Source organism: Lucilia cuprina, chromosome 3, assembly GCF_022045245.1.
Source record: "Lucilia cuprina isolate Lc7/37 chromosome 3, ASM2204524v1, whole genome shotgun sequence".
Taxonomy (NCBI): Eukaryota; Metazoa; Arthropoda; class Insecta; order Diptera; family Calliphoridae; genus Lucilia; species Lucilia cuprina.
The window spans coordinates 32002369-32030109 of record NC_060951.1 but is presented as its reverse complement, the minus strand read 5'-3'; the positions used below and the strand labels follow the sequence as shown (position 1 = coordinate 32030109).

At 30.2% G+C, this 27741-nt stretch overlaps 5 protein-coding genes across 7 annotated transcripts in view; 2 read left to right on the top strand and 3 right to left on the bottom strand.

Moving 5' to 3' along the window:
* Window positions 1–823: 823 nt before the first annotated feature.
* On the bottom strand, window positions 824–4518 carry LOC111683033 (DNA ligase 4). The gene is made up of 6 exons (XM_023445065.2): window positions 4256–4518; window positions 4058–4190; window positions 3828–3995; window positions 2677–3587; window positions 1846–2445; window positions 824–1780 (listed from the first exon to the last, which is right to left on the bottom strand). The coding sequence occupies exons 1-6, from the start codon at window positions 4427–4429 to the stop codon at window positions 992–994; spliced, it is 2775 nt and encodes a 924-aa protein (XP_023300833.2). The 5' UTR covers window positions 4430–4518; the 3' UTR covers window positions 824–991.
* Window positions 4519–4862: 344 nt separating this feature from the next.
* On the top strand, window positions 4863–6299 carry LOC111683036 (mpv17-like protein 2). Its single transcript, XM_023445068.2, has one exon. It carries the CDS (start codon window positions 5116–5118, stop codon window positions 5701–5703), a length of 588 nt encoding a protein of 195 aa, XP_023300836.1. The 5' UTR covers window positions 4863–5115; the 3' UTR covers window positions 5704–6299.
* LOC111683034 (inhibitor of growth protein 3) lies at window positions 6283–8462 on the bottom strand. 2 transcript variants are annotated; one of them, XM_023445066.2, is made up of 4 exons: window positions 8300–8462; window positions 8015–8086; window positions 7006–7954; window positions 6283–6948 (listed from the first exon to the last, which is right to left on the bottom strand). In XM_023445066.2, exons 1-4 carry the CDS (start codon window positions 8325–8327, stop codon window positions 6384–6386), a joined length of 1614 nt encoding a protein of 537 aa, XP_023300834.1. In that variant the 5' UTR covers window positions 8328–8462; the 3' UTR covers window positions 6283–6383. The 2 variants fall into 2 exon arrangements, with proteins under 2 accessions (XP_023300834.1, XP_046802080.1); XM_046946124.1 differs by having other exon boundaries at window positions 7018–7954.
* Window positions 8463–9434: 972 nt separating this feature from the next.
* Window positions 9435–27741, top strand: part of LOC111684316 (E3 ubiquitin-protein ligase lubel) — an 80593-nt gene continuing 62286 nt past the window's right edge. Inside the window, exon 1 of the mRNA XM_046946123.1 lies at window positions 9435–10872. Within this exon, the coding sequence (XP_046802079.1) occupies window positions 10003–10872 (870 nt within the window). The 5' untranslated portion in view covers window positions 9435–10002. The remainder of the gene's footprint in view (window positions 10873–27741) is intronic.
* Window positions 13568–25920, bottom strand: LOC111683035 (carboxypeptidase B). Of its 2 annotated transcripts, XM_046946126.1 has the most exons (6): window positions 25620–25920; window positions 21599–21613; window positions 21113–21509; window positions 20776–20970; window positions 18772–18925; window positions 13568–14511 (listed from the first exon to the last, which is right to left on the bottom strand). In XM_046946126.1, exons 3-6 carry the CDS (start codon window positions 21477–21479, stop codon window positions 13749–13751), a joined length of 1479 nt encoding a protein of 492 aa, XP_046802082.1. In that variant the 5' UTR covers window positions 21480–21509; window positions 21599–21613; window positions 25620–25920; the 3' UTR covers window positions 13568–13748. The 2 variants fall into 2 exon arrangements, with proteins under 2 accessions (XP_046802082.1, XP_046802081.1); XM_046946125.1 differs by having other exon boundaries at window positions 21113–21613.

The window sequence follows — 27741 nt, the reverse complement described above, 5'->3', positions numbered from 1 at the left end:
AAGAAATGGCTCAGAATCTAATCTATATTACGTCTAGGAGATGGCTCAGAATCTTAGCTATATTACGTCTAGGAAATGGCTCAGAATCGGAGCTTTATTCCGTCTAGGAAATGGCTCAGAATCTGAGCTATATTCCGTCTAGGAAATGGCTCAGAATCTGAGCTATATTCCTTCTTGGAAATGGCTCAGAATCTGACCTATATTCCGTCTAGGAAATTGCTCAGAATTTGAGCTATATTCCGTCTAGGAAATGGCTCAGAATCTGAGCTATATTCCGTCTAGGAAATGGCTCAGAATCTGAGCTATATTCCGTCTAGGAAATGACTCAGAATCTGAGCTAAATTCCGTCTAGGAAATGGCTCAGAATCTGAGCTATATTCCGTCTAGGAAATGGCTCAGAATCTGAGCTATATTCCGTCTAGGAACTGGCTCAGAATCTGAGCTATATTCCGTCTAGGAAATGGCTCAGAATCTGAGCTATATTCCTCCTAGAGAATGGCTCAGAATCTGAGCTATATTCCGCCTAGGGAATGGCTCAGAATCTGAGCTATATTCCGTCTAGGAAATGGCTCAGAATCTGAGCTATATTCCGTCTAAGAAATGGCTCAGAATCTGAGCTATATTCCGTCTAGGAAATGGCTCAGAATCTGAGCTAGGAATCCGTCTAGGAAATGACACTGAATCTGAGCTATATTTCGTCTGTTAAATAGTTTAGAAACTGAGATATATACCGTATAAGTAAAGTGTGTGAATCTGCGCTATATTACTTCTAGGATATACAATCTACAGTAAACTTTAAATAAACATGCGTACAACGCATTGTTATTTTGTTTTACAAAACTTTATTTTAATCAAAATACAAACTTACAAAACAAGCGACAACAAACAGTAGAGACATTAGACTTAGTTGCGTTTATATTTACAAAATAAAATATTTAGTCAATTGTATAAAATAGTAATAATTGCGGAAAAATATTGAACAAAAAAATATTTAAAAATCATGCCATGTATATTCATTAATATCTAGCAATATTCTAGCTTTATGCGATTCCAAAATCCATGTTACATTAATAATCTGTAAATCTGACAAATTATCGGAAAATCTCTCCTTAAGCCAATGCAAAAATTTTGTTTTATCAAATTGTATGAGATTTATAAAAATATAATTTATTTTCTTATAAGACTCCGAATTTAAATTACTATCATTTAAAACATTTCCACCATGCCATTGATAACTCAAATTTGCCTTTTCCGATTGCGCATCGAAAGTATAGAAATAGGCATATTTATTACGGAACCAATTACGATTAAGTTTTTTGTATATTAAGTTTTCTAATTCCAACAATTGTTCATCATCCAGATCAGGTACATCTTTATCTGGCATATGATCACATATACGTTTAAGTTCTTTGGATGAAACAAACTCCGTATAATGATCACCCCATTTATCATAGAATTTGCTGAAACGTTCTCTTAGATTGTCAGTCATGGACAACATATCACGTGGTCTTAATTTGAATATTTGTTTTTCACAAATATACAAAAACCAATCCATAGAGACTATGTCATATTGTTGGGCTTTACAAAGCATTTCCACGCGATAGGTTTTATCACCGGCTATCACAATGCAAGTGGGATTATTGGGTAATGGATTGTCTACAACAGTTCCACCATTTTGCACGACCAAAGTTTTTAAATACTCCGGAGTATAGCCCCTATTTAGGGAAGCACTTAGTATACAAACACTAAAGTCATTCAATAAATTTGAAATTTTTTCCACCTTTAAAAAGAGGCATCCAAATTAAAATTAAATAAAAAAAGGAGAAAATCAATTATTAAACTTACATTAGAGGGATCAAACTTTTTGTTATATGCCTGCAAACCCAGATTACGTTTCTCAGCCGCTGTCATTTTCGTGCGTTTTGCCCTTTCCGCAGTAAAATCTTTTGAAATTACAGTTCTCTTAACAATCTTTTTGATGGCACCTCCACCAGAACATTGTTTCAATTGGTTGTATTCCTCCAAAGACAAACATTCATGCCACAATTTATCGTTACGCCAGGCTTGTATACGTGGAAAATGTAAAGCCATTGATAAAGCAAAAGCACCAGAAGGATTTAAATCGGTAGCTTTTATTTGCAAAATAACAGAATTTCTGGGTTCTATCCAGGCATCTGGTCGACCTTCGGCACTTGTTTCCCTATAATGATACCACAATGGTGGTGGCTCCTCCGTAGCTAAATGCCAATGAGGTTTTAAAGTGTTATTTAGAACAACTCGTTGTGTAGTATTGTTGCTAACTTTGCCAATCGAATAGACTTCGAATTGTTGAAGAGAAACATATTTAAGCACACCTACCAGGAAAGATTCTACAAATGTGCGAGTACGATTGAAAAATGCACCGATGACCAGAAGATCGAATTCAGTCGTTAAGCCTTTTATATACTGCAATAAAAAATAATTAAAAATAGATTAGAATTCTTCAAAAGACATCGTTCAAAATCCCAACTATATTCTGAATAGAAAATATTTTCGTATCTTAACTTCTGGGAGGAATAAATAGTTCAGAATCTGAAATATAATCCGCCTAGAAAATAGTTCCAAATTTGAACTAAATCTAAACTATATTTACAATCTGTTTTAGTTTTCCGTCTACAAAAATAATCAAATACTTACATCTGCTTTAACCTTATACCATCCACTACCATTCCTACGTCCTGGTGCATAAGACGCTCTCTGTTGTTTCAACACAACACCCTCTTCGTGTCGATCCAAAGCTTGTTGAAATTTCTGCGTAAAATCTTCCGGCGATGTTATCTTAACAGTTTTCATTAGCTGCAAAACACCCTCCTGCTCCTTAAACAAATGCTTCAGTTTATGCATTCTCTGTATGTAGGGCATTTTTAGCATTGATTCACCATTCCAAAACAACAGATCATAGACCACAAAACAAGGTTGACAATTGCGGGTATTATTTAAATTTTTAACATCAGTATTTTCACTCTTTTCATGATACTTATTATGATAAGTATTCCACACCATCATTTCACCATCTAGAATCACTGAAGTCATACCTATGGGTAAAAGATGCTGAAGTTTCGTGGTCAATTTATTGTTCTCATCATAGCAGGAACCAAAGCTATGCGTATAATCAATGCCATTACGGGAGAAATATTTAAAACGATTATTTTCATAATGTAACTGGAATCTTTCACCATCCATTTTAGTTTCCATATATAAAACATCCTTTGCCATGAGATTTTCTATATTACCAGGAAATATTTCACACAGCTGCGGTCTAATATATTCAAAAGGCTGTATGTTGACGGGTAAATCTAAAGCTCCTAATGCAGATGAAGTTGATGGTGCTGAGATGGCTAGATTAAAATTATTATCAGCAATATTGCAACACAATTTAGAGAGATTGGCGCAGATTTGAAAAAATGCCTTGGCCTGTGGATGTAATATGCCAAAAATACGTTGATCTCCAATACCCAAATGCATAGATTTTAATAGAAGACGCACAAACCACATTTGTTCTTCAGCCGAAGCGGTTTCAGAGAGTTGTATAAGAACTTTTTCCGTATCTAAGGGAATGAAAGAAATATGTAATTAGGAATGTTGACCAAAAATAGTCCATAATCTGAGCTAAATTTCACCTAGAAAAGTTCATAATATAAAGTGTTATACTTCCTTAAAATAGTTCAGAATAGGAGCTATTTTTCATCTAGAAAATAGTTCAAAACCTGAAATATTTTCAGTCTAAGAAGTAAATCAGAATATCACATCTATTCCACACTCAAACACCAGAATTTACAACCACTTACTTAATCGATTTTCATTTGCTATAGTATCTAACATGTCATGCACTTGTTTTAGCGTTAAATTACTAGGTTGATGGCTGCAACGTGGCTTTAGGACTCGATAAAGCCTATCGGCATAGTCACCGCGAAATCCATTAAAATTGCGAGCTTCTAGGATTTCAGCATCTCTTGCTATAAACGAATTATTCGACTTTAGGTTTATATATACATATTTCATTATTAACTTAACTTACACTCCGAACCCAACTGTAAAATCTTAATAAACACCTTACCCAAAGAGGGTATTTGCAGGCCATATGGGGGACGAGCCATATCGGCATTTGGTATCAGACATCTTAATACACAATAGAAACTACTGCGTCCATCCTTAATTAGTTGAATACAGCAAATAGTTAAAGTTAGTAATGATTTAAATAAAAGCAACCACAAACCTCTTCCATTTCTGGTTTCAATTGTTGCTGTTCCCTGAATTTTTCTCGATGTTTACAAAATGAATCATAATATTGTTTAACAATTTTTGCTTTTTTATCTTTATTTTCATATTCCTTAATTTTCTTTAACATAGAACATATATCACGAAATTTAATTGTATCTGCTATATCCATTCTGTACAGGAGGCGTCAATTGATTAAAAAAAATAATAATAAAACTATGATGAAATTAATTTGTTCTTGTCTTGTTATTAAAAAATAACATGTTTGTTTATCAACAACAGCTGTTTTTGTTTAGATTTGTTGTTGATTTATTACGTTAAGGTGTTGCCAGTAGGTGATAAATCTGGAAAAACCGTTACAATTTATTTATGGTTTTGTCTTAATTTTTTAATTTTTACAACAACATTTTAAAAAAAATTATTTCTTATTTTTTTTTTTATTTAAAAATATTTTAAAATATAGTTTTATTAATAAACAATTTCTAAAAAATATCTTGATATTACACACGGCATCCGGCATCTCTATTTTCATATGTCATTGTGGTGTAGCAACGTCCTTTGGCACGTGTTGTTATGGTTTTTTGACATCTATTTGTGACAAACAGAATATTTATTTTCATTCATTCACAAAATATTCTTCTTCGTTAATTTAAGTGTTAAATTTTGTTCTAATATAGAAAATATACTAATTAAAACTAAATTTACCTTAAGTACTATTAGCTTGCGCACCGCGGGGTGTGTTGTAGCAGCAGTGAAAGGCAAAGAAAGTAAAAGTTTTAGTGAAAATTCAATTATACAATCGGTCATAAATAAAAATTTGCAAAAACGGCTTCTCGAATTTCTTTGCAATACAATAAAATGTTAGTAATTTTAAGAGCTGCTTTAAAAAATGTTGCTAAAACAAATGCTGTGAGAGTTATAAAGAAATTCCACCACAAAGCTTTCAGTGATAAATATTTGTTAGTAACAAATGTTGCCATTTCCCTGAGTCTTAGTTCGGCCGGAGATGTGCTAGAACAGCAATATGAAAAATATTGTGGAGAAATCGAAAAATGGGATCGTACTCGTACATCTCACATGGCGGTGTCCGGCATGACAGTGGGTATTATCTGTCATTATTGGTATCAATTTTTGGATGCTCGTTTGCCGGGCCGTTCTATACGCATGGTGGCCAAGAAAATTTTCCTGGATCAAGTTATTTGCTCGCCCGTTTATATCTCTGCCTTTTTTGTTACTTTGGGCATCTTGGAACGCAAATCTGCGGAAGAAGTGTGGGAAGAAATGAAAGAGAAAGCCTGGAAATTGTATGCTGCTGAATGGATGATTTGGCCGGTGGCACAATTTGTTAATTTCTATTGGTTACCTTTAAAATATCGTATATTTTATGATAATATTATAAGTTTAGGTTACGACGTTTATACTTCACAAGTTAAACATACAAATTAAAATTCGTTATTATATAGTTTTTATAAAATTATTTTACTTTGTTAAATTTAGTAGCGTGTAAACTTTAAAGAGGCTTTGCTAGAGTGATGGTTGTGTTTTTAATTTATAATTTTAAACCCAAAGTAACAAAATACCTCAAAAATACACAATCGATGTCGTATCGTTGTAAGTCGTTTTCAAATACAATTTTTTTAACAAAAAAAAATCAAAAATAAAAAATTACGACATACTACGATACAACCGTACAACACCGATTGTGATTTGGACAAATATATACATATACAATAGATTTAACGAAACCCTTGTATTTATGTTGTATAGAAAATCCTGATAAACAGTTAAACTGTTGTAAAATCTTTTTGGTATATTTTTTAAAAATAAAGAAAAACTAAACAAATTGATAAAAATGTTACTATTATTTAATGTAAAGTAAACAAAAGGAAAATAAGCCTTAAAAATAATTAATTCCTAATCCAAAAATTTATTTTTAATAATAAATTAATTTGTACAAAACAGATTTATACTAAATCTGGTGACCATACGATAAATTCACAGTTCTTTGAAAATAATAAACCATCCTTTTTGTGTTTTGCTTTTTGGCATTCTTCTCTTTATTTCTTTTCATAATAACCACTAATTTGTTCATGTTTTCATTAATTCACATTTTAATCCAAATAATACTAATTTTTGCGATTACCACGTCTACGCATTGATGCAGTACACTTGGGACAATACCATTTGCCTTTGGGCGGTTGTGTTATGCCCACACAAGGATAATGAAACCATTCATAGGGACAGGCATCATTATCACATGCCACCATATCGCCATAGCTTACTTGATTACAAGTACAATAGCGTGGTTCATTAGGGTCATACGACCACTCACCCTCCGGTGTCTGCTCAACAACCATACCATTTTCATTAAGAGTAATATTTGAGCCTGGCGTTAGAGCTGTAGATGTGGTAGAAGAATTAGATAAGGAATTTACTGAAGAAGTGGAATTTAAGGCTGTCCTATTAGAGGAAGCTATACTAGATGAGCCGGCAGTTGAAGATGAAGCTGTAACATGTTGTCCTGCTGCTACCAATGTAGGAACATTAAGGTTGGCCGTACTGCCTGCCAGCATATCGACCGAGTCTACACTTAATGATGAAGACGAAGAGGCCATACTCAAGGCCGAGGGTGTGGTTGTGGGAGCAACATTTGTTGAGGCCACTGTATGTGCCAAATTGGTATTAAGTTTTCTGTAATTTTAATAAGTTAATAATTGATATATTTTAAAGCAAAATGTGTGTAAATACTTCTGAGCATACTTCTTCTTGCTTTTCTCTGACGAACTGTTACCAGTTAAACCAGCGGCAGAGGCAGCAGCTGCGCTAGCTAAATCACGACTAATCCAAAATTCTGTAGGGCCTCCGCCAGCCCCATGAATGGCCTCAAAGCTGGCTTTTAAGCTGGCAGTACGTCTACCCTGCTGCATTTGTTGAGTGGCTACTATGGCCTGAGAAGCAGCCGCCGCTATTGCCGTAGAAGCAGAACCACCAATTTGTTGCAGATTATAAGCTACTGCCGAGGGTGTGCCTACGGCTGCTGTGGCTGGGTTCAACACTGCACCCATGCCTGGCGTTATAGGTCTTACTACTGCAACGGGCGGTGTACCCGCTGGCAAACTATTGCCCAAATTAGCTCTTTTCTCAGGAACAGCACTTTGCAACGTGGAAGTGCTGTCCCTTCTCTTCTCTGGTTTGGGAGCACGATAACGATTATCTTTAGTAGCCCCTGTAGGAGTAGCTGGCACCGTTATACCACCCATACCCATGCCGACAGCTCCTCCACCCATAACAGCACTATGGCTATTACTACCCGATGGAGCTACAGCTGCACTGAGTCCGCCATAGTAACGATTTTCTTTTTGATTTAAACCCGCCACACTTAATAAAGCTGTTGCCGCACTACTGCCACCATCCATTTCTAAAGAGCGCTTCTCCAATATTTCTGTTATACCATTGTTATCAGCCTCCAGTTCACATTTAAACTTAAATAATTCACTATCCAAACGTCTTAAATAACGCTCCACCAGTTCGTGAATCTGTGTGGCTATAGTAACTTTTTCATCGGCGTCTTCTAAAACTTTGTAATATTCTTTACGCAGGTTTTGGAATTCAGTGTCGGCCAGTTCTTCTTGTAAATCACCACGTTTGCACTGCATGAAAAAAGATCTGGTTTTCTTTTCCAAAGAATCCATGCTGTCTAAAAAGGAAAAATTAAGCATTAAACAACTTCAAAATCATTATGTACTTCTTTACTTACTTTGTACCGATAAGTCCAACTCACGCATTTCGGTAAAACGATCCCTTAATTCTTGTGGCAAATGTTCAATCACTGTAATTTATTTAAAAAAAATACCCAAAATTAACGAAAATTGCTTTTTGTTTACTTTTTTCTTAATATAAACACTTCATTTTAACCTCAATTTGTCGGTTTGTTTATGTTTACACACTTTTTGTTGTTGAGACTCCGCTAGTCATGTTTTGACGGAGCACCCTTTTTTTGTTTGTGTTTTTGCTTTAGATGCTTTTGATTTTTTATACTTACTTTCCAAATAGTCTTCTAAGTACAACATTTTGTTGCTTTTTTTCTGTTTAACTTTTTAATATATATATATTATTTTATTTATTTCATTTAATTTTTATAAGAATTTTTAATAATTTTGCAAAAATTTCACGGAGCTAGAATATTTTTCGACTGCTTCATTTGACAATTCTCTCTTTAATGAAAAACACAGAGATGATTTAAATAGTATCACCAATTATAGCAATTCTAATAGAGGTTGCCAGATAAATGTAAATATGCGTTTTAAGCAATGTCGGATTAAGTAAGGGTTTAAAATGTTCTGTTCCTAGAACAAGATGCAATTCAGTGTATTTTATGTAAAATTTTATGATTATCAGGTAAAAACGCGAATATTAATTACAGGTAATTGCTTGTATTGCAAAGGGAATTTCTCAAAAATTTAATTTTGTTCAGTCCTAGAAAATTTGCTGAGAATAATAAATTTTATGCACAATAAAAATTAATACTCAGATAAAAATAATCTACATTCTTTGTTCAAACCTAGTTTAATATATGTTTTGTGTTTTTCAGTAAACAATAACGTTATTTATTATCTTAGTTTAAATTAAACTTAAGTTATAAGTTAGTAAACATAATTAACAAAAACAATTAAATAATGATTTCGGAAGAACAAAAACTTAACATTTTACTTAAATTGCAATTTTCTGTTTTATTTTATTTATTATTATTTTTAATGTTTATTTAACAATTTTCAAAATTTTTCATTTTACAAAAGTATTATTTGCAAAAAAAAACAGCTGTTCATTGTTTATGTTGTTTATGTAAATCCAAAGCTAAAAAAAACTATCATCGGTTAAAATCCGCCTAAATTTGTTCCGAGTTTAACATGCTGTTAAGACTTTGAAATTAAGGGGAATAAATTATTAAAAACGAATAACATTGATAAATGTTATTCATTGATAAATGTTATTCTTTTGTAAGTATTTTATTTTATCAATGGGTATGTCATTTATTATATATGTACTGTAATTTTCCTTATTACACAGCCAACGTACCAAATTCTCAGCCATCTGGCAACATTAACTCTTATCAAAATTGCTATAATAAGTGAAAAATCAACCCTGTGTTGTAACCACAAATGTTAGAACAAAACAAAAAACACAATAACTGAAAACGTAACCCCAGGATCTGATAGGAAATTGTATCTGTTTTTCTTGTCTATTTGTGTAACTAAAAAAATATTGTACATTCGTAATATCCTGACGATACAGTATTCGTCATTTTGCTATCATTCGTGTCGGCCAAAATAGAAACAAGGCTAGTAAATGCTCTTCTCTCAATAATTAAAAATATAAAAAGAGCCGTCCTGTTTATAAGAGAAAAAAGTTAATTTAACTATTAATTAAATTTATTTGTTTAAAAAAGCAATTATGCATTAAAAATAAAGAGCAATTTACTTCATAGTGATAAAAAGGGAAATATTTCCTAAGTAAATTAAATAAAACGTCAGAAGAAAAGTTTTTTTTTGGAAAAAAAATTACAGGAAAATTTTGTGATTTGTTGTGTTTTCAAGTGATAAAAATCGTGTGTATAAATTAAAACAATTAAAATTTTTGTGTACATTTAAGAAATACAATTTTAATGTTAAATGTTTAATTTTAAAAGCTTTTGCTTGTTATTAATGAATTAAGGCGTCGAATAACGGGAAAATTTTTGTGTAAATAATGTCTAAAGTTTTATTGCCACAAAAGGCACAACTAAAACAACAACAACAACAAAAGCAGAAAAATTCTACAACTACAAAACCCAAAATAATGATGGCTTCATCAACACAAATAAAACTTTCCAAAGAAAAACAAAATCTGCAAAATTTTACCACACCCAAACAAACCAACAGCGAAAAGTTTCCACAGCCGGCCTCGCCGACGGCCACTATTGACTTTGATGATTTCACCTCCAGCAGCAGTATTATGGAATTTCTTAAACAAGAACAGAAATGTGGAGGCCCAGGCGAGTTAAGCAATGGCCACGACAGTGATATTGATGCTGAAAGTATTTTTCAAGAAGTTTCTCGTTTGGCGGACAACTCTGATACACGTAGTGTTGATGAATTGTTGCGTGAGGCGGAAATGCTGCTGCAGCATCATCATTTTATGGATAATTTTGCACAAAATTCCAAAAAGAAAAACTCTAAACCGGCACAGGCCTTAAAGACCCAAACGCAGTCAACCATACAAATGAATTCGAAATATACCAAGAGTATTGAGAATGTTAAGCCTCCTAATATGATAAACAAATTAATGAATGGCTATGTAGCTCCCTTAAACCAAAAAGAGATCTCTAAGACAGTATACACCCCCGAAACTCCCACCCCTACAAATACCTTATCAACTGGCAGTAATAATAATACTTTTAATGCTTTTGTTGATAATTTACCCTCGGAATCGGTTTTGTCGGAAGAAAGTGTGCCTCTGGAGTTGCAAGCCAATACTACGGCCTCGGCGAAATCTTCGTCGTCCAGTAATAACACCACCGGCAAGGATATTACCACTAAACAAATGGATGGTGATGATACTGATGATGGCACTGATACGGTAAGTTTAATTAAAACTATTTCTTTAACTCTTTATGTTTTGGTGTGCCTCTGGAGGTTTAAAGATTAGTCTATTAGACTAAGATACTTGGGTTTGATTCACAAAACAGGCATTGAAAACATCGGTCCCGTTGGAGGCCTACAACATTCTTACCAAAATCATTCATTAACTAAAGCCTACTTTTTGGCTGCTTGTTAATGGTAATTGTTTATTTTAAAAGTTTGTTTTGGCTCTAATTCTAAAGCATACTTTTGGGATGCTTATAAATTATACAGTGGGGAAAATACTTTTTTTATAGGGTCATAAAAATAAACTGAGTGAGTGACAAACAGCAATTGACAAAGTTTTTTTTGGTTGTTTGTTTGTTGTTTCCTTTAATCCCTTGTGTAAATAGTTTCTTATTTTTGTAACTTATGCATTTTAATGCATTATAAACAAACAATGCTTTGTGCTTTGGAAATGTTTTTCTTTTAATTTCTACAATATAATAGACATGAAATTAATTATGAGAATTAATTTCTCAGATTATGTTGTTATATCATTATAGTTAATTTGCATTTGGAATTATTTTTAATTATTTTTTATTATTAAAACAACTAAGAAGTTATAGTCGGGTGAGGCCGACCATATAATACCCTACACTTGTATACGAATAAAGTGTGATTTAGTTTTCATAATACAGCATTAAAGTTGAATTGTACCTTGCCTCAGATATACTTAAGCCATTTATTGTTTAATATAACTGTAAATTTAAGTAAAATTTTGATGGGGGCTTTTATATAGGGGTTAGGGTAAAATGAGACGCTATAATTATAATGTTCATGCAGGTCTTCAAGACTAGTATAGAACATAGTTTTGTAGCTTTCTGGCGATGTTTACCATTTTCAACAGGCTTCGTCTCCGATACGATAGAAAATCGTGTGCCAAATTTCATTGAAATATCTTCAAAATAGCGACCTGTAGTTTGATTACAAGGTTTAAATAGCGACCTGTATTTTGATTACAAGGCTGGCAAGCCCTATTCGAGGGGTTTAGTTGTATGGAGGCTAGATGAGATAATGGACCGATATTAACCATTTTCAATAGACTTCTTCTCTGGTACCATAGGAGATCGTGTGCCAAATTTTATTATCTTCAAAATAGCGACTTGTAGTTTGTCCTATTCGGGAGTTCAGTTGTATGGGTCCTACGTAAAATAATGAACCGATGATAACTATTTTCAATAGGCTTCGTATACGGTACCACAAAAGATCATGTGCCAAATTTCATTGAATTATCTTCAAAATTTCGAACCGTAGTTTCGAAGTTTACAAACCCTATTGGGAGTTTCAGTTGTATGGGGTCTAGGTGAAATAATGGACCGATGTAAACCATTTTCAATAGACTTCGTCTGCGGTATCATAATATATCATGTGCCAAATCTCATTGAATTATCTCCAAAATTGCGACCTGTAGTGTGATTACATGGTTTATATAGACGGACGGGCGGACAGACGGACAGACAGACGGCCGGACATAGCTAAATTGACTCAGAAAATGATTCTGAGCCGATTGGTATACTTTAAGGTGGGTGTACAACCAATATTATTGTGCGTTACAAACATCAGCACAAACCCAATTATTCTCTCCACTAAAGTGGTATAGGGTATAAAAACATCTGATCGTTACCGTTATTATGAGTTTTGAAACGAAAATACAGTCAACAGTGCACCCTGAAACATTTCCTATAAGTCTGTTGTCAGTCGTAATTTAGGTCTGAGTTGGGGAACAACTCTCGCGTCATCGCGATTATTTCTTAAACGCGTTCAGGCTTGTGTTTGTTGCCTGGCTTTCGACAGTTTTGCGTCTCGCTCGCACTGGTGTAATGTATTACTTCATATAACTGTTCAAGTTATATGTTGTCTACATTAACCTCTTGCTTTCGTATTACCTCAAGTGAGGTTACGTTTTATTGGTGGAGACCATAGAATACTCAAACGTTTTTAACTGGTGGAGACCATAAAATACTCACTCCATTTAAACTCAAATATATACTGGTGGAGACCATTAAAACTCTAGAGGTTTTTTCTGGTGGAGACCATTAATACTTTTGATGAAATCAAGTCCGGATGCTCCAACTTCCTATATGAAGGTATAGGTCGGTTGGTGGGGTTTTCTCTGGACAAACGTGTGATAACCTGGCAATATGAGTGCTTGATGCACCGCCATCTTAATTAAAACCCAAAAAAAAAAATAAGTCTGTTGTTGTGATATCTAAAACTATACATTAATATATTGGGGGTTCTGCATCAGTTTCTAGGCTTAGAATATGTGACCATAAAATCTCAGATTTTTAATGTATTTAAGACCTTATAAAAGTGCGAAGATACTTTTATATCAGTACATCAGGGTGTATTGGATACAAGATGATCATTGTTTACAGTTTTTTATACAGGCTTAAACCGCACCTTTGTCAAACTCCATATACACAAAATTTGACAATCGTGAGATTGCTCTTGTTAAGTAAGATTGGAACCTTGTTAAGTATGCAGTGATAGGTATTACAACTATTCTTGTATCACATAAATACCTTAAACAAGGGTTCTATGTTTTCCAAGGTTTTCATTAAATAGTCCCGATCAAAGTAAAAGAAAAAATTCAATTACATAATAAAATTACATTATTACATTTTTATTTGTCTTAAAATTACATACATAAATAATTTAAAATAATTTAAATAATTATTCTTTTTTTTCTTATAAAATCTACAAATAATATTGTATACTAATACAGTTTTTACTTAAACGCAAAAAATAAGAATATTAACTTAGAAGAAAAAAAAGTACACTGGCATTAATTTTTTCCTATAAACTACGTATACGAGTTACTTAACCTCACTAAACAATAGCCTGGGCAACGGTGTCGACAATGGTATAACCTTCTAAAGCAGTTTCCAAAATTTGATTTGGTGGTAAAACAAAACCAAAATTACCACGATCTCTTAATTCGATCGTATAAACATATTTTGTACCCAATGCAGCACGAGTCCAATCATCAGAACCACCACCAGCAATACCCAATACTTCATGGGTAACGGAGGCACGATAAACAGAACCGGTTTTCTTTTCTATACGCTGAACAGCAGTATTAGCTACACGCTGCAATGCTGGAGCATCTTTCACCTTGACGGCTTTATAAGCCCAGGGATAAACCATCATTTGACCATAACTGTGATAGGTTAGATAGGCTTCTAAATTATATTTTCTTTTACTTAAAAATTTCACCACAGCATCGGTTTCCAATTCAGAACCAGGTGAAGTTCCACGATAAGTATCACTACAGGGATTGTTCGAAGAACCATAACCATTCCAACCGATATCGAAATTACGATTTAGATCAACACCCAAACAGGTGGAACGTTTAGAAGGAGAACGATTCTTACGCCATAAACGATTAACATTGCGACTGTAAACATAACCATCAGGGTTCATAACGGGCATAATGTACCAGGTTTTTTCACGTATATAATCGGGTTGTTCAGCCCATTTTGACATCAATTGGTAGAGTATAAAAGTGACCGTGGCCGGACTAATCCATTCACGTGCATGAATACCACCATCAATCCAGATTTTCTTATAATCACGGGGATTTTCGGAGATTCTGAAAATGTGAGACAAAAGTAAAAAGTTTGACATTAGATTTGCGTTGTTTAAATCAGTGTATATTGAATAATGTTCATGGAGTCGTGAAATGAGTTCCGCTGCCCTTTTAAATTTATCTGCTATTTGGAAGAATTTTAAGTTCCTTGATATACATAACTATAACTCAAACTGAAATAGAACTGAACTTGAACTGAACTAGAACTGAACTAGAACTGAACTAGAACTGAACTAGAACTGAACTAGAACTGAACTAGAACTGAACTAGAACTGAACTAGAACTGAACTAGAACTGAACTAGAACTGAACTAGAACTGAACTAGAACTGAACTAGAACTGAACTAGAACTGAACTAGAACTGAACTAGAACTGAACTAGAACTGAACTAGAATTGAACTAGAAATGAACTAGAACTAAAACTAAACTTTAAATTATCTGCTTTTTATTTTTGGATAAAAATCGACTCTTCACAACTTGCAAAAACTCGATTCTTAGAACTTTATGTGGAGAGATACGAAGTCCATTATTAGTCATTTATTGAGAATGTTGTATTTCAATCTCTTTCGATTTAAACTAACAATCCATAAAGGTCATTATTCTTTTGATTGTTTTATTATTATTCATTTCACTTTAAAAATCATTACGTATCTAATGCGATTTTTTGCAAAATTTTTTGTTTATTTTAAAAATTGACAAATTTCTATACAAATACAAGCATTTAATTTTATAATACCAAAATTATACAATTTGTGGCTTTGATTTGACTGACACACCATTATTAATATTATTTCTTCTTTAATATGCAAGCATCTGTGGGTTTCATAATATTTATGAATAAAATATTTGCTAACAAATGTTTAAATATTTAAACAAGTTTTTTTTGGGATATAATATTTACTTTCTTTTTAACAATATTACGCAAATTATGTTCGAAAAAAAAAATAACGAAAACACGCCTGAGAGCAGTGCAATAGTTTTAAACTATAATTTTAATAATCAAATAAATTTTATGAAACTTTCTTTAATAAAACATCATTTTATATAATTACAACTAAAACAATATAAACTTATTTTTCCAAGTTCAAGTTCATTCATACGTTAAATTTCGCATATATTTTTCATACAGATTATTGACCTTAACCCAAACCAATATGTAATTATTTGCCACAATGATTATTTCCAAGTTATTTTTGTTTTATTTTAGTTTTATCAGCACAAACAATTATCTGTGTACTATAATTGTTGATTAGCCTTAATTGGGGATTTGTTATAGACACCGATTACAATAAAAGTTAAATACTAACAATTTCCATTAATTTATAGCCATCTAAATAATTGATGCCACAAATTAGGTGTTGATACAAATAATACAATTAACAATATCACTACAGACAAACTTTCTCCTTAAGTCATACTGATATTTTATTTGAAAAATTACAAAATACAATTGTTTAATGAAAAATATTTGAGAAACAAAATGCACAAATCACCATTTCCATATTATAGTTTTGTTGTGGTTAAAGGAAAGAGTTGCAATTTGTTAATATAAGATAATAAATACTTTGAGGTAACTTCCTTTTTATTATTTAGTTGAAAATCTCACAGAAAAGTTATTCATGCTATGACTAACAAATCGATAAAAATAACATGAATATATATTTCCGATTTTAGAGCTCTATATATTAATAAAAATTTAAAGTTCCTCTAACAAAACTTTCTATTGTTTATTTATCCTTTGACTTTATTATTCTCAGTCCATTAACTTGTTATCTTAAGTATTTATATTAAAAAGCTAAAATTTAAGGAATTTAATATTTTTAGTTTCTTAGATAAATGAAAATTTGTATTTACTTTATATGAAAGGTGCCACGCCTACTATTGGTAGACTCTGTAATTTTCCCATATATGCATATAGACAAAAAAGGTAACTCGTATAAAATTTTAGGACTTTGTCATAATTCGCCGAATATAGAAATTGTATTATTTAGTTTATATAAATAGATGGTACCACGCCCACTTTTGCTAGTGTGGCCATTTAGAGGCGTGACCCCCTGAAATTTCAAAACAAACAAACAAGATATCCAGGAAGACAAAAAGTTCCAGAAGTTATTTCGGACAAATTTGATCCATTAGTGATCCATATTAAAATCCCGAACTTTGTGGTTGCATGACCCTATAAAGTCTTTTTCATATTTGTTCAATAATATAGCACCCACTCAAAATTTACCACCCTAATAGATCAATTGTGAATCTTTTAAACTTAGATCTTAGATCTAAGAAATCAGAAGATAGAACTAAATCTAAGACCGTATTGGATTGTAAGAAAGCTTTAAATGAATACTCTTCCAGAGCTAAGGTTCACATCATATGGGTACCAGCCCACTCGGGTGTAGTCGTTAACGAAAGAGCGAATGTAATAGCTTTAAAGAGATAAGAGCTCGAGGCAGTTAACCTGAAAAACGTAAAACCATTAGACGCAACAAAAGCTTATGTAAAAATATGGGTGAGAGAATCCCATAAGACTTCTTAGAATAATAAAGCAGTGGGTAGAACCACGAAAATCCTATGGGGTGACCCTGATGAGAGCAAGACGAAAAATCTCCACAAAATGAAGTTAGTATGATAGTAGGTATTCTGAGTGGACACACAGGATTACGAGCACATTTATGAAAATTGGACGTGCGGATTCAGACGTATGTAGAGCATCCGGAGATGACAGTGAAACTCTGGACCACTTTCTTTGTCACTGTAAGGCAAAGAAAGTGGTCTAGATGTTATTCCGGAAATAACATTCCTGACTAACACTGATTTTAAGATTCTTAGAAATTACGTTTAGGATACTGAGTTTCTGAACACTATAAAATAAAAATCCTTTTAGCACAATTTCATCCATATAAAATCCACTAATTGTGTCCAGGATTTAGTATATATTTGATAGAGTATTGCCTATGTTTAGACAGGATTTAACTACAATTGAAAAAGTCTTTTCGATCTCCATGAATGCCCTACATCTTTCGAAGAGATAGTGAGACACTACATGGGTTTTACAATATGGGAAAAAATGAAATGATAGAAAGTAATAACCTTATATACGCAATAGCGAAAAACGGAAACACTCAAGAAGTGAATGGTTTTGAGGTTGCGTTGTTAACACGAAACAGCTGATTACAGACAAACTGCAACTAATCACTAATAGAAAATAGAAAAAATAGTCCACCTTTTTGAAAACCAGAAACTTTAACCTTGTGTGGATATCGTACGAGTGAACTTTGCTATAAACTTGTATAGATTTCATCTCAGAAACTTGATGGCGAATAAATCTTATACGTTTGGCGGGGATTTTTTATCCCACATATTTGTTACCTTTATAAGATTAATTTTATATTTTTAAAGTTGATCCGTCTTATTTTGAGATTAATCAAATGTTCTTTGGTTTGTTGAGTCTAAAACAATGGCAACAGTGTTTCTATTAAGACATCAAAATAAAAAGTTTTCAAACAAAATTTTAAAATGCCAAAAGTGCAACTATGTATTTTTGTTTATCTTTTTTAAAACACGTTCAAATGCCAAACAAATTCTAAACATTTTTATTCTACAACTACACTAGTTCTTAATGAACATACAACTTTTCAACATTAGTCAAACAATCCATCAACAATATAAAAGTTTGAAAAAAATCTGATTTTCATGATAAAAACATCTTGATGTGAATGTTTTTAGTTTAAAGTAAATATTTGCTTATATCCGAAGGACCATATTCTTGCAACTGTTAGTGGGTTCGAATGACCACTATTATATACCAAAAATTAGAAAATTTTGAAAGTAGTTTTCAGCTTCATCAAGTTACAACAATTAATTGTTTTAAATTTTCTCCCTTCTTTCCCTCCTTAGCAATTATTTTAATATCACAGAGACAATTAAAAACTTTCTTCACTTCACCCTTTTTTGCAAAACATTAAAATTGCAATAAAATTGTAATTTTTTGTTATCAACATTTTTTATCAACATGCAAAATATTATTTATAAAATATTGTTTTGTTATTCATTGGCAATAAAGAAAATTTTTCATTTTTACAACACACTTTGCATGTTACAAATTAAATTAAAATTTCTTATCACAAGTTACAAAACTTTGACAGTTATAATTAAGCATTATAACTAACTAATTTAAAAAAAACATTGTGTTGCTAAAAACTATTTATCATTTTTTTAATAGTTAATAATTTATAAAAATTTTTATTTATATTCATTTTAAACTTACCTTAAAACTTTCAAATCTCTGCCTTCAGCAGTTTTACCAATTGTATATAGACGACAGATGTTAGGAAATTTACCACGAATTTCACGCATAAAACTATAAATGACATCTAAGTCATGATAATCCTTCCAGTGAATGCCACTGCGTGCAGCTTTTTCTGTGGAACAAAAATGAAATAAAATACAAATTTATCAACTATGAAATTTTGTAATTAAATTTAAAATATTTTTTGTTGAAAGTGTGTTAGAAAATAATCTGTTGTTTAAACATTTTCTATAGAAAATCTTGTCAACATTCGTTGAAACATTTTGTCAACATTTTCTTAAGATAGCCCTGTTAACATTCATTGTAACGTCTTGTCAACATTTGTTAAAACATTTTCTTCGAAAATCTTGTCAACATTCCTTGAAATATTTTCTTAAGAAAATCTTATCAACATTCGTAGAAACATTTTCTTCAAAAATCTTGTCAACATTTGTAGAAACATTTTCTTTGATAATCTTGTCAACATTCATTGAAACATTTTCGTCGAAAATCTTAACATTTGTTGAAACATTTTCTTTGAAAATCTTGTTAACATTCGTAATAACATTTTCTTTTAAAATCTTTTCAACATTCATTGAAACATTTTCTTTGAAAAACTGATTAACATTTGTTGAAATATTTTTTTTTTTGAAAATCTTGTCAACATTCCTTGAAATATTTTATATAGAAAAAGATGTCGACACTTGTTGATACATTTTAAGAAAATCTTGTCAACATACGTTTAAACATTTTCTGTATAAAAAGTTATTAACATTCTCTGAAATATTCGCTGTTGAAATGTTGTCAACATTCGTTAAAACAGTTTCTAAAGAAATATTTGTCAACTTTTTTTGAAATATTTTTTATAGAAAATCTTTCGTTGAAATGTTGTTCACATTTGTTGTATTATTTTCAATAGAAAAAGTTGTCAACATTATTTTAAACATTTTTTGTAGAAAAAGTTGTCAAAATTCGTAATTTTCTAAAGAAAAAGATGTCAACACTTGTTGAAACATTTTCTACATAAATAGTTGTAAACATTAATAAAAACATTTTCTGTAGAAAAAGTTGTCAAAGTTCGCAACTTTGTATAAAAAAGATGTCAATATTCGTTGAAACATAATCTTAAGTAAATCATGTCAACACCCTTTGAACCATTTTCTTAAGAAAATCTTGTCAACATTCGTTGAAACATTTTCTACTGAAATAGTTGTAAACATTATTAAAAACATCTTCTATAGATAAAGTTATCAAAATTCGTAATTTTCTATATAAAAAGATGTCAACACTTGTTGAAACATTTTCTTAAGAAAATTATGTCAACATTTGTTGAAACTTTTTCTTAAGAAAAATCTTGTCAACATTCGTTGTAACATTTTCTATAGAAATAGTTGTAAACATTCGTTATAGAAATTTCTATATAGAGAGTTATCAACATTCGATGAAACATTTTCTTATGAAAATTTTGTCAACATTGGGTGAAACATTTTCTCTAGAAAAGTTGTCAACTTTGTTGATACATAATAAAAAAAATCTTGTCAACATTCGTTGAAACATTTCCTTTAAAGAATAGTTGTCAACATACTTTGAAACATTCTCTACTGAAAAAGTTTTCAACATTTTTCTAAACATTCTCCATTGAAAAAGTTGTCAAAATCCATCGAAACATATTCTATAGAGAAGTTGCTGTAGAAAAAGTTGTCAGCATTCGTTGAAACATTTTCTTTAGAAAATCTAATCAACATTTGTGGGAACATTTTCTTAACTTTTAACTTTTCTTTAAAATATCTTGTCAACAATGTTTACAACATTTGTTAACAAATTTTCTTCAACGAAATGTTTACAAGAAAAATCTTGTAAATATTTAAAAAACTTAATAATTATCCATTGTTTTCTTTTAGAAATTCAATATTTTGTCACATTGAAGTTTATTTATCTTACAGATTAAGGTTAAGCTTTAACAGAAGTTCTACAAAAACTTACTTGTTCTTTGTCCCATTTCGCTTTGTGTCAAATTGACGCCCATCATTTGTTCCATATCAATCAGATCTTGTATATTTGCATTTAAAATCTCTGGCATAAGATTGTGTTCTTGTAAAAAACTTCTAGCTGCTTTTAAATTATCCTTTTCAATGGAAACATCTAAAAATTTAGAATTTTCTTTCCAAACAGTGCCACCTAAAATCAACAAAACGAAGGAAAAAAATCAATTTCAATTTTAATCTTTTGCCACTTTTCAACATATTTATAAAGTCTTAGCTCATAACGAAGCAAAATATTATATGTTTAGTTGTAAGTTTTGCATATTTTCATTACTTACCATATTTATTTTCTAATATATCAGCAACTGGCATCATTTGACGACGCATATTATCTGATATATTATAGATACGCCATAATTGTGCCTCATCATAACGTACGGGTATCTCATTTACATCCAAAACATCTTCAACATTATGTCCTTCTTCAGACATATTTTTCTCCATAATTCTGGATGTTTTCATTGCATCTGCTTGAAGTTCTGTTGCACTTTCATTGATTTCCTTTTCGTATAGCATTTTATTTCCGGTTCGTATATTTCTATCTGCTATTGGTGTAATTCTGCTTATATCGAAGGCTGTTGCCACATTCAATAATGCCACCATTATCAGCACTGCCAGTGTATTCCATCTTTTAACTTTTGTCATATTCTAGGTAGACGAGTATATGAGTTATTGCTATTGAACGTTAAAGATTTCTGAATGTTAATAATTCAAAAATTGTTTAGGTGTTTGTTGAAGAAGGCAAGATGATGTAGAATGCTTACTTTACGTAATAAATACTGTAATAATGAAAAAAATGTTGTTGATTCAGTTTAAAAATTGATATTTTTTCAGGTTTTATTTCTATTTCTAATTTTTCTTGTGCGATTTCGTCATTAAAAACATTTACTAGATTGATTTTGAAAAGTAAATAGAATTATTTATACGCCAAAGATGTCTTACAATCATAAGGATAAACCGTGACCTTTGAGATGTAGAGATTTGATTTGTCTTTGAAAAATATTTAATAAATTTGTAATATTTGTAAAATATTGTTGCCAATAATTATTGAAACATTTCCTGAATATTAATATTTTGACAATAATTATTTGAAACATTGTTCATAGAAATTGTTGCCAAAATTCTTTGAAACATTGTTACAGAAAATGTTGCCATTAATGTTTGAAACATTTTGTAAAGAAAAGTTCTAGAACAGCTTTTGACCAAAATTTTTAAATAATCTTTTATAAAGTTGTTGAAAATTTTTCTATAGACAAACTTATAAACATTTGTTGAAACGTTTCCTATAGAAAATCTTGTTTACATTTTATTGAACATTTTCAATATAATCTTTGAAATAGTCTTTATAGGAAATATTGTCAATATTTGTTGACAATTGTTGAAACATTGAAAGTCTTGTCAACATTTTCTAAAGAAAATCTTGTCAACATTTGTGGAAAATGTATTAGAAATTTTTTTGCCAACATTTGATGCAACATTTTCCTAAGAATATGTTGTCAATGATGTTTAATAAAGTCTCTATAAAAGATCTTGTCAACATTTGTTGAAACGTTTATTTTTACATAACAACCTGTAAATATTTGTTGAAACATTTTCTATAGAAAATCTTATAAACATTTTTTGAAACATTTTCTGTAGAAAATCATATCAACATTTGAAAAAAAAAAATTAAGTTGAAACATTTTCTATCATGTCAATATTTGAATTAATGAAATTTCTACAGAAAATCTTTTCAACTTTTGTTGAATAATTTTCCATAGAAAATCTTGTCAACATTTGTTGAACTATTTTCTATAGAAAATCTTGTCAACATTTGTTGAAACTATTTTCTATAAAAAATCTTATCAACATTTGTTGAAACTATTTTCTATAAAAAATCTTATCAACATTTGTTGAAACTATTTTCTATAGAAAATCTTATCAACATTTGTTGAACTATTTTCTATAGAAAATCTTGTCAAAATTTGTTGAGATTTATAAACTATAAAATTAAATTAATTCTTTTAACCTTTGCTTTTAATTAACAACTCGTGAATGGCGTAACATTAAATCAAAATTTTTAAACATTTTTTTTTTTATTACACAACAACTACAATAACGCAAGTCATAAATATATTAAATATATTTATATGTAAACATGTCAATAATAACAATATTTAACAGATGTTTTTTTTAATAACTATATATTGTTTTAAATACTATAAATAAAATAAAAACCCAAGTAATAGATAAAAAAAAATATTTTTTGCATACAAAATATAAATAATAGCGATAACAATAATTATTGCTTAATAAATATCCAAATAAATTTATAATTGGAAAATCCCTTAACAAAATTACAAAGAAAACTATTTAAATGACTCACAATAATCAACATTTTAAAAGGAATAACAAACAATAACAATTTTAATAAAAATCGCAAATCCTTATGGTTTTATATGGAAATTTAATGGGAAATCATAAAAAAAATTAAATGAAATCTGTTTTAAAACAACAAATTGTTTAGTAAATTTTAATACTCAGAACGAATCTTATCTTTAAAATTTAAAAAAAACAACACATGTCTTCAACAACCATAAACAAATCGTAAAATTACTATAACATTTAAGATGAAGAAAAAAAATGAAATAAAAACTGTGTTAAACGTGTTATAAATTCATTAACATGACATGTTTTTTTTTTTTTGAATTGGTTGCGTTCCAACCTTATTCATCCATTTGGACTCTTGACTGTTAAAAAAAATTAGTTTTTTGTTTTCGCCATGCAGCTGTTAGCTGGCTTACAGGCAATCAGAGATAAACTTGAATGTTTTAAAATTGTGTTGACAACACTGGTTTACAGACAATATTTTTCTATTGTGTAAAATTTATTTAAAGAAATTTTAAAGTAGGGAATTTTGTAACGTTTTGAAAAAAATTTCCATTGCTTCGTCTTTATAAATGTTGGTATAACTTTCAATTACACTAGACAACAAGGTTTTTCTAGAAGAAGGAAAAACTTTAATAGATAATGTTGCAAAAACTATATTTAAAACATTTTCTTTTTAAAGAAAATGTTGTCAACATACAATTAAACGAATTCAAAACACATTCTATAGAATTTTTTTCAAATTTTCTATAGGAACTGTATCAACAAATGCATCAACATGTTTCTGTAGGATAATTGTTCTGATTAATGTAGAAAATGTTTCAGCAAATGTTGACAATATTTAATAGATTTCCAATATTAATGAGATTTTCTTTAGATAATGTTTCATCAAATTTTGACAAGATTTTGGAAAATGTACCTACGAATGTTGATGTTGTTTCAACAATTGTTGATAAGATACTTTGTAGGAAATGTTTCAACAAATTTTGACAAGATTTTCTTTAGAAAGTGTTTCAACATATGTTGACAAAAAATGTTGACAATGTTTTTTTATGGAAAATGTTTCAAAAAATGTTGACAAGGTTTTTTATGGAAAATATTTCAATAAATGTTGACAAGACTTTCTACAGAAAACGATTCAACAAATGTTGATAATATTTTATATAGAAATGTCTCAATTATTGTTTTCTCTATAAAATTTTTAAACAAATGTTCATAAAAAAGTTGTTTCAAGATTTTTGAACAAATGTTTCAATTATTGGCAACATGTTGAGAATAATCTTAAACGTTTGCTTCTTCTATAGAAAATATTTCAACAAATGTTGACAAGATTTTCTATAGAAAATATTTCAACAAATGTTGACAAGATTTTCTATAGAAAATATTTCAACAAATGTTGACAAGATTTTCTATAGAAAATATTTCAACAAATGTTGACAAGATTTTCTATAGAAAATATTTCAACAAATGTTGACAAGATTTTCTATAGAAAATATTTCAACAAATGTTGACAAGATTTTCTATAGAAAATATTTCAACAAATGTTGACAAGATTTTCTATAGAAAATATTTTAACAAATATTGACATGATTTTCTATATACAATTTTTCAATAAATGCTAATAAAATAAGTTGTTTCAAGATTGTTGAACAAATGTTTCAATTATTGGCAAAATGTTGGAAGCAATCTTAAACGTTTGCATCATAAATGTGGCAAATAATTGGGAAACTATTTTAAAAAGAGATAATCTGTAAATTTTGTTATACAAAATTATTTCTTTAAGAGTTATTGTTAATATTATTTTAAAGCTTTCGTGGGATCAATTTGTTTCTGTGATTTTAAAGATAAATGCTTTTGTTGCTCTGTGTTATAGTTGCCTTTCAAGTATAATGACATTTAAAGTCAAGTTTATGATTTATATATTAAATTTTTTATTCTTGCTTTTGTTGTTGTTATTTTAACGTTTGCATTTCAAAACCCAAAAAAAAATATACGTCAAAGTTGTAGGCTTGATTATATTACGTTAAAATGATTTTAAGAAAAAAATTCAAAAAAAAACTTGTTATACTTTTGTTTGTTTTATTAAATCTTTCACTTAAAAATTTCTTTTTGTTTAAAAATAACTGGTTTTAACCACGACGTTATAATATGTTTTTTATTTAAAATTACATACATATTTAAATATTATATATGGGGAAATTGTACATATTACCAAAATTATTAATAATTATACATTTTTTTTCAAAAATTTTTTCTTTCAAATTTCTTGCCACTATTTCATAATTATACGATTTTTTTCCCAACACGCACATCTGATTAAAATTAGTTTCCATTTATTGTATGTGGTTTTTAATATTTTTTTTAAATAAAAATTACATTATTTTCTTAACATATTTAGATAGGCACACAAACACTCACACAGCTTATGAATATTGAAATCGTGTACACATGCGCTTAAAACCGCCGTCCACTTTTACAACGTTCCAACACGATGATGATAATGACTTTCTTGCTTTCTTTACGTTATAATAATATTTTTACTTTTTGTTTTCTGTGCTCTGTGTGTGTTTTTGTACAAATACTTTTTTTTTTAAGTTTTGGTTTTATTACTTAATATTTTTTTTAATATGAAAAAATTACTTTTTTTAACACAACACTCCACTCACTCACCACAGAGCACCACCGCGGACACTTCAGTTACAAGACTGACTAAGTATCGGAAATAAAATGTTGTCAATTTTATATTGAAAACAAAATACAATCGAGAGGCCGAAATATGTATTTTTTTCGAAAAAAAATGTGTGCAACACACTCACAAAAAAATGCTGAAAATAAAAACAAAACATTTTAACGAAACGAATTCATTCAAGTCCCCGGCAATTTCATATTGTATGTATTTACGAGTATGAGTATGACTACTCATACATTTGAGTATTAAATTGTATCTCCACTCGATGTACAACATTTTTCCATGATGCGCTTTTTTTTGTTGTTGTTTAAACCATGTATTTGCTAAGTTGTCGTTTGTGTAGTATTGTTTTGGTTTTGTTTCAATAACTTTTTAGTTACAATGCTAATTTAGCGTTTTTTCTTCATTCAGATCATTATTCAAGTTTATTGTCTAGTCTATAGTCAAGTCTAGAGACTAGTCTATAGTCTAGTCTATAGTCTAGTCTATAGTCTAGTCTATAGTCAAGTCTATAGTCTAGTCTATAGTCAAGTATATAGTCTAGTCTATAGTCTAGTCTATAGTCAAGTCTATAGTCTAGTCTATAGTCTAGTCTATAGTCTAGTCTATAGTCTAGTCTATAGTCTAGTCTATAGTCTAGTCTATAGTCTAGTCTATAGTCTAGTCTATAGTCTAGTCTATAGTCTAGTCTATAGTCTAGTCTATAGTCTAGTCTATAGTCTAGTCTATAGTCTAGTCTATAGTCTAGTCTATAGTCTAGTCTATAGTCTAGTCTATAGTCTAGTCTATAGTCTAGTCTATAGTCTAGTCTATAGTCTAGTCTATAGTCTAGTCTATAGTCTAGTCGATAGTCTAGTCTAAAGTCTAGTCTACAGTCTAGTCTATAGTGTAGTCTATAGTCTAGTCTATAGTCTAGTCTATAGTCTAGTCTACAGTCTAGTCTACAGTGTAGTCTATAGTCTAGTCTATAGTCTAGTCTATAGTCTAGTCTATAGTGTAGTCTATAGTCTAGTCTATAGTCTAGTCTATAGTCTAGTCTATAGTCTAGTCTATAGTGTAGTCTATAGTCTAGTCTATAGTGTAGTCTATAGTCTAGTCTATAGTCTAGTCTATAGTCTAGTCTATAGCCTAGTCTATAGTCTAGTCTATAGTCTAGTCTATAGTCTAGTCTATAGTTTTTAATTTTTTAGCGTTTTCATTAAAAATTTTGCAACGACATAATAACATTACTGTTTGTTTTCATACTCATTTGTTTACTCTCCAAATATATAGAAATTTTGTTGCTGTTTTATTTCAATTTGTTACTGTTTTTATTTAAACTCTCCTACAAATTGCAATTTGCTATTTTGATATTAAATGATCATTGTTTATGATTATTTATTTTTTAGTTTCAGTTTTGGTTTTACGCACTTTAGGTTACTACTTTACTACTCACTTGTTGTTGTGGGTTTGGTGTTTAACGTCTGTCTATTTGAAATTTGACACTAAACACATGTAATAATATTGAGGAGTAAATGAGATTTTTAAACAAAATGAAAACGAGTGCTAGTTTAGCTAGCTACACACTTGGTGTTTTATTCTATTCAAGTGGCCGGCAGTCATAGACAACAGAGGCTGTGGAATCTGAACTTCTAAAACCAAATAAATACTTTACATTCAGTAGCTAGTAAGTGATTAATATGTTAGATCATTACCGATTTACATATTAGAAAAATATGTGCTACATATTCCCTTTATGGCGATCATTGGTCTAGTGCATCTATGTTTAATATTGCTATTTGTTGTTTGCTTTAATTGAATATGTGCTGCCGCTTCAAATGCGTATTGTGACAAGTGTCATTCATCTTAAAT